Below are 7,573 nucleotides of genomic sequence, written 5' to 3'. Positions count from 1 at the left end.
TCTCCTCGGAGTTTTCACCATCTTTTTTAGAGTATCTGCCATTTCAACGTTTTATTTTCAATAAAGTCTCTTTCTTCCTGGCTCTGCAAATCGCATACGCTGTTAAAAGCTCATGGAAATCTCCCACAACAGGCTTACACGCTTGCATATAAAGTCTTTCAGAAGTATCCGTTTACAACTGTCTCTCTCTCTTCTCCTTATGTAAACGCATCAAAGAAGCACCCCCCTCCAATCGCTTAAGGGGTTTCAGGGGGGGGGGATTTCGCTTCAAGTATCCGTTTACAATAGTTTCTCTCTTCCTTCCCCTCCTTGTTTATGTAAATGCATTGAGAGGCGTCCCTCTCTTAGCACGTTATCGCTCAGAAAGTTTTTCCTTTGAGGGGGAGGGGATTTTCTCTTCTGAAGACAAATCGCTCATTTTCACTCACAGTTCACTCCTTAACTCACAGTTCATTGTTGGTCTTTATCTTGACCACGCTCTTAATCGCTCCTCCGCTAGATTTCCTGCGCTTGATTGGGTCGACACAGCTTGTGGCCTCGCTAAGAGGATGCAGTCAGCGAGAGGGACCGTCAGGGCGGAGAGGAGCCTCCATCTCCCTGCCGTTAGCAGGAAAAGAGGCTCACCCTCAAAAGCCCTATGGCTTGGGAGTTCTCTCTGAACTCCCGTGGGGGTGCCGAACCAGCGGCACCTCTCCCCCTCGCTACTGTGCGGTACGCCTCCCCAGAGAGCTGGGAAAGGTGTCCGCCATCGTTGTGTTGTAGACCCCGTCTCGAGAATTAGATATTTTGATAACATCACCCATCTAAGCAAGGTGCTTTTTTATCAAATGAATACTAGTAATCTTTTTTGAGAGCAGCTTTAAGGGATGAGTTGACATGATAAGAATATTTTTGGCCTAGTGTTGCCTGGTATAGCTTTACAGTGAAGTTAGTGTAGTTGGATGGGGGTTGCATGACTAATTCAGATGTGTAATTGGTGTAATATTAATTGCTCCAAATCTGTGCTAAGCAAATATTTTCTGTGAAGATGATGTTGAGTATGAGAATGAATCAGTGATTGGTGTTTGCCATTTATACATTGCACCAATGGTCTTGTCTTGCAAATGCTTTTGTTCATATTTTAGTGAGGGAGAACATTTCATAGTGTAAGGAAAAACCCCTCTGGAATCATAAGTAATAGTGGAAAGCAAATATTTTAAGACTAACAGTGCAGTCCTATGTGAAGTTACTCTAGTCCAAGCTAATTGATTTTAGTATGCTTAGACTGGAGCCACTCTGCATAGGATTGCGCTGTAAGTGAGACTATTGCTTGAGAAAATCTAATTAAGAAAGACTAATGAGTTTTTTATTTATTAGCAATGTAGCACATACTCATTAATTCAGATGAAATAACCTCCAGTGCTGCTTAGTTTTGTAGCAAATCATTGCTTTAGAAACTGACTGCAGACCTTTGAGTCCTTCTCGTTTCTAATAGGAAAAAAAATCCCTTAATAGAGCTTACATTTGTGTGTAAGTATGCTTCAATTTAGGATAGATTTCAAAACATATTTTACTGAGTAAATTATAACTTGTGCTGATCAGTTGAAATCACAAACAAGAACAAAGTGTGTTCATCTTTTTTCATATGACATGTAAACAAGGGCTTTACCTATTACTTGGTTAGATTAATTAGGACACTTTTAGTTGACTGAAATGACATGATCAATTAATCAGGCATAAAATACTTGTAAAAGACCTTGTAAAAATTACAGGTGGCAAAATGAAGTATGCTGCAACTCATGTACCCATCAGCTACCAACAAAGTAGGCTGCTACTTAGAACAGTTGTGTTGCTTATATGCAAATTTATGCAGATTTAACAGTAAAGTCTTTATGATGATTGACAGGGATTCTTTATTAAGGTGACAGCTGTCGTTCAAACACACTAATGTAATATTTCTAATATATTATTTATAACTATATTTCATTAGGTCTTCCTAACACCTTTGGTGGTTATGATGAAACTCCTGAAGTGACTGCCAAGCACCTAAAGGTATAATAGAGTTTCCTCAATATTAATTTGTTTTCCTACTGTGAAAGTAAGCATAAACAATTTTTGTATGTAAATCAGTGAGACAATATTTTCTCATCCAGTTTAGGAACTGAGCTTCCCTATTACATAATCTAGTCGCTACAGAATCCCAGGACTCTTGATTCTGATTGCAAATGAATTGTGTATTAGGTAATATGTTAACAATAAAGTTGCCAAAATGTAGCTGAATTTGTTTATCTGCTTTTAAACACCCAAGTATTCCATAGTAACATAAAACAGTATGGTATACTACAGTCATGAAATATTAGAAAGAACATTGGAGGTTATCTACTCCTACCCACTACTGAATGCAGGCCAATCTGTTTCACTGTTGAACAGGCCTTAACTGTTTGAAAATTTCTTTTACTATTTACCCAAAATGTACTTCTAATTTCCACCTGTTCTAGTCCTGCTCTCTGGAACAAGTGAGAAGAAATCAGATACATCAGCTACATTTTCTTCAAGTAAATATGCCTAGCTCAGTCAAACTTTACTCATGGGGCTTGGCTTCAAGACCCCCTTACCATTGTGGTCTGAGTATTTCCTTGGTCTGACCACATTTCCTGTGGTCTGAGTATGTCCTTGAAATGCAGTGTCCAGAACTGGACATGGTTCTCCACATGAGGTCCAGGTAGTGCAGAATAGAGTTACTTGGTGATCTGCTTTGAACATATTACTGCTGGCCAATTCATTTCCCCCCCTTTGATTATATCTGAAAAAGTTTCTTCTTCTTCTTCTTCTACAGGAATTTGCCTTAGATGGTTTGGTGAACATAGTTGGTGGCTGCTGTGGGACCACTCCAGCACACATCCGGTAACTTCATCTCTGCATTAGCAACAGAACAATCTAAAGTCCCGTCCTCTTCTAGTGACATACGAGGTTTGGTGGGGGGAAAACAACACTGCAGTATGGTAGTTATAGTGTGAACCTGGGAGACAAAGATTCATATTCCCACTGAGTCATCTTAGACTCAACCTAACCTACCTCACAGGGTAGTTGTGATGAAGAAGTGGAGAACAGAGAACTGTGAAAACTCCTTTCAGCTCACTGAAGGAATGGTGGAACAAAAACTTACTTGATGGATAGATAGGTGGAAGAAAGCTCAATGTTCTATCCTCTTACATAATTAGCACATTACTGTTGTCATGGGTAATGTGAAATTCAGCCTTGGGGGTATTTCCTGGTCAAACATTCTAGCAGCAGTTCCTACTGTGTCCCCAAACCTCCAGGTATTTCCCTCCTTAGAGTTGGCAACCCTACTTTCCCCTCAGTGCCTGATGGTAGGCAACTTAGTTTGGTCCAGTCACCTACTTTGGCCTTTGGGAGAAAACATATTGGGGCCAATCCTGATAGGGTTGCCAACTCCCGATGGGAAATTCCTGGAGATTTGAGGGATGGAGCCTGAAGAGGGTGAGGTTTGAGGAGGGGTGGGACCTCAGACAGGTACAATGCCATAGACTCCACCCTCCAAACCACTCAGTCCCTCATGGGGAACCATTGTTGCCAATCTCCAGGTGAGGGCTGGAGACCACTCAAAATTACAATTGCTCTGCAGAAGGGAGGGCGGAAGTCAGCTGAAGTCAAAGGGGCAGATAATGGTAGGTTGATGGTTAGCTGGGAAGGAGATGGGGTTGCCAACTCCAGGCTGGCAAATTCCTGGGGATTTGAGGGGTGGAGCCTGGAGAGGGTGGGGTTTGCGAAGGGGTGGGACATCAGACAGGTAGAATGCCATAGACTCCACCCTCCAAACCAGCCATTTCGTCCTGGGTAACAATTGTTGCCAATTTCCAGGTGAGGGCTACAGATCACTCAAAATTACAACTGCTCTTCAGGGAGCAGAGATCAGTTCCTCTGGAGAAAACAGTGGACTCTGCCGTTATACCCTGCTGAGGTCACCACAGCAAAATGACACTGTTTGCCCAAAGCCAGAGCACTCCCCCAGAGCATCTTTCTAGATCTCGTTGTATTTATTTCCACAACGGGCTTTACTGCTAGTAGTAACATAAAACAGTATGGTGTACTACAGTAATGAAATATTAGAAAGAAAATTGGAGGTTATCTACTCCTACCCCCTACTGAATGCAGGCCAATCTATTTCACTGTTGAACAGGCCTTACTGTTTGAAAATTTCTTTTACGATTTGCCCAAAACGTACTTTCTTCTAATTTCCACCTATTCTAGTCCTGCTCTCTGGAACAAGTGAGAAGAAATCAGATACATCAGCTAGCAGTAATATCTCCCCCAAGTAAATATGCCTAGTTCAGTCAAACTTTACTCATGGGGCTTGGTTTCAAGACCCCCTTACAATTGTGGTCTGAATATATTCTAGTTTGTGACTGTCCTTGAAATGCAGTGTCCAGAACTGGACATGGTACTCCACATGAGGTCCAGCTAGTGCAGAATAGAGTTACTTGGTGATCTCCTTTGAACTATTTTTTGTTCACATATTACTGCTGGCCAATTCATTTCCTCCCCTTTGATTATATCTGAAAAAGTGTTTCTTCTTCTTTTACAGGAATTTGCCTTAGATGGTTTGGTGAACATAGTTGGTGGCTGCTGTGGGACCACTCCAGCACACATCCGGTAACTTCATCTCTGCATTAGCAACAGAACAATCTAAAGTCCCGTCCTCTTCTAGTGACATACGAGGTTTGGTGGGGGGAAAACAACACTGCAGTATGGTAGTTATAGTGTGAACCTGGGAGATCAAGATTCATATTCCTGCTCTGTTCACTGAGTCATCTTAGACTCAACCTAACCTACCTTACAAGGTAGTTGTGATGAAGAAGTGGGGGACAGAGAACTGTGAAAACTCCTTTCAGCTCACTGAAGGAATGGTGGAACAAAAACTTACTTGATGGATAGATAGGTGGAAGAAAGCTCAATGTTCTATCCTCTTACATAATTAGCACATTACTGTTGTCATGGGTAATGTGAAATTCAGCCTTGGGGGTATTTCCTGGTCAAACATTCTAGCAGCAGTTCCTACTGTGTCCCTCTTTGAATGGTCACTGTGGAGGTGCTTTGGAGGGGCGCTTCCAGTTCTGCCCTTCAGGCATCCCCAGAGGTCCCTGATCCCTCGGTGTATATGCAGATTCCTAGAGATTCCAGCCAGTGAGAGGCTGTGGATCCTCTGTTGAGAGCAGAGAAGAAGAAAGGAGCTGAAGAGGAGAGAGGTGGTCAACTCTTCAAACAGGGCTTTGCCAGGCTAGAGAGGTATTCTGTGCTAGGCAAGGAGATAGTAGGTTGGGAATTTGTGAAAGGATCAAGGCAGAATCTGGAAATCAGCTCACCTTATCTGCTGAGTCTGAGTCCAAGAGTTCATTAGATTGGGAACTGAATAGGTGAAGTTCACACTTCCAGTATTACTGTCAATGTGGTAAAGGCGGTAGTGAAGGGACCAGATATCTTAGGGTTTAGTGAGCCTTTCCCAAATGACATCAATCCACCTCTCACCAGGAGAAACAGCATGTCAGTTCTGTAAACCTGTGGGTGGTTGTGACAGCGTGACTCTTAAAGGAACTGTAATCCAGTTTAGATGTGAAAAGAGATACACGTTTACACCACCTTACGTCAACCAAAATAAGCCTTTAAAAAAAATAACACCACCAAAATAAGCCTTTCAGTTAAAACAAAGTAACTGTGTGAGCCCAAATGGTGAAGGAGGAAGTAGAAATCACTTCAGAAACTGGTGCTATTCTCCTCATATCCCCTATGTACCTTCAGCAAATTACCCAGCTGTCCCAATAATTACATTTAGACTTATTGACCGCTTGCAACCAAGCATGTATTAAATGCTACCCCTTGCTTGCCAATCAGTGGGGACATGGGATTCTGTTGTTGGAGTGTGGGTAAAGTTTAGGAGGGGCTTGGTTGGATCTGTTGTTGGTTTACACTAGATCTGCCCCTTAATTTGTCCAGGCTCCACATCTACTGTCCCTGAGCCTCCTTTGTAGTCACACCAGGCTATTTGTCCTTTGGGTTCCTGAACCAAGTGTGCTGGTAGTAGCAACCAGTAAGTACGACTGAGATTCTTCATTAAGCAGCTTACAGAGTGATTTGCTGTGTCTTCATTAAGCAGCTTACAGAGTGATTTGATGTGGTGGTGGTCTGTGAAGAGGAAAGGGAGGGGCCAAGAATGAATAAAAAGGAAGAACTGGAGATGACATGTATTTGCCTTGATCCAACAGTCTGATTTCAGTTCTGTCAACAAGATTATCATCATATAAGGCATTTGTCCTATGGAACAGTTAAGATGGAGGCTACTTTACACTGCATTTCAGGAGTGGGCCAAAATCAAGGGAATCCAAGATCTGGATTGTAGGGATAAATTTAGGATGGGGTGTGGCCACCAAGAATATTCTATGGTTAGCATTCCTCTCTAGGAAGATGAGGAAGGTACTTCAAGCTGAAACACTTCTTTAAAAATATTCAGTTTGGTGCACCTAAGCATTGTTTCCAGCTGTAGAAGATGTTAATGAATGTGCAAAGAACTCTACTAATTGTTAATTAAACTCATTTTTTGTTCAACCATCTTCTTGGGGTGAAATGTTTTTCAGCATTCTCCATGTAAAGTTAATTGCAAACCTTTCTTTATTCCTTCTCTGTTGGCAAGAACATCACCATCTTCCTCTTGCAAGAAAAGAGAGATCTTTTTAGGGCTTTCTTGGGGAATGGGACCATGTCCATAAGCACTGCAGCCTTCTGAGAGTAAAAGGAGAAAATGCCCTGGGAATTATGCAGTTAAGAAAAAATGGCTGTGCTCTCATGGTGGTTTATTACATACACTTAACGTTATATGTATTGATTTCATTTTATTTAATAAAATGTTTTATCCTGTTCCCCCTCCACAAGGGAGCCCAAAGGATTTGTCACATTTCTCCCAGAGAACAACAAGTGCAGGGAGCTTGAATTTTTTGTTGCTGGTGAAGGAATATAGACATTTTCAGGTTACACTGTCTGATGTCGTGATCAGATATGAAGTAACTGTACAGATTTGTTTTGAAGTGTGTGCCTGTATGTTCATGGAATATCAATAAAATTAAAAACAAGGTAGAAATATGGCTGAATGGAATAAGTGGTTGTAATAGAATACATAGCTTTTTACTGTCTCTAGTTTTCTCTCTGCCAGATTAAAGGCCAATTCATAAAACCATTTTAACATATAAATGGAATTGCCTGCCTAACATTACCGCAACAGATCAACTATTGCAGGAAGTACATTCTTGTCATATGAATTCATTACACTTCACTGAATGCAAAGATTACTGATCAAACAGGAAAAAAAGTTTTGTTTTGAATTATACTCAAAAGTGAATCTGTTAAGGACTATTTTCACAAAGGTCTGAGCAATGTCTGTGGCTAGAACACCTTTCTGAGCTCCTTGGAGGAAAGCTGGCAGAAGAGGGCAATAAACAAATGGGCGTGAACCAGGCTCCAGCATGTTGCCATTGAGCTGAATTGTGAAGCTTTGCCACTGTTTTGATTTTGTGTAATGCAGGAA

At 41.5% G+C, this 7,573-nt stretch overlaps 1 protein-coding gene across 1 annotated transcript in view; it reads left to right on the top strand.

Moving 5' to 3' along the window:
- MTR (5-methyltetrahydrofolate-homocysteine methyltransferase) overlaps window positions 1-7,573 on the top strand; it is a 99,214-nt gene that overhangs the window by 31,784 nt on the left and 59,857 nt on the right. The window contains exons 10-11 of the mRNA XM_015422924.1: window positions 1,970-2,031; window positions 2,816-2,883. Of these exons, the coding sequence (XP_015278410.1) occupies window positions 1,970-2,031; window positions 2,816-2,883 (130 nt within the window). The remainder of the gene's footprint in view (window positions 1-1,969; window positions 2,032-2,815; window positions 2,884-7,573) is intronic.

Source organism: Gekko japonicus, unplaced genomic scaffold (assembly GCF_001447785.1).
Source record: "Gekko japonicus isolate JY-2015 unplaced genomic scaffold, Gekko_japonicus_V1.1 scaffold1327, whole genome shotgun sequence".
In the NCBI taxonomy this organism is placed as follows: Eukaryota; Metazoa; Chordata; class Lepidosauria; order Squamata; family Gekkonidae; genus Gekko; species Gekko japonicus.
This window is presented reverse-complemented; position numbering and strand designations above follow the sequence as displayed.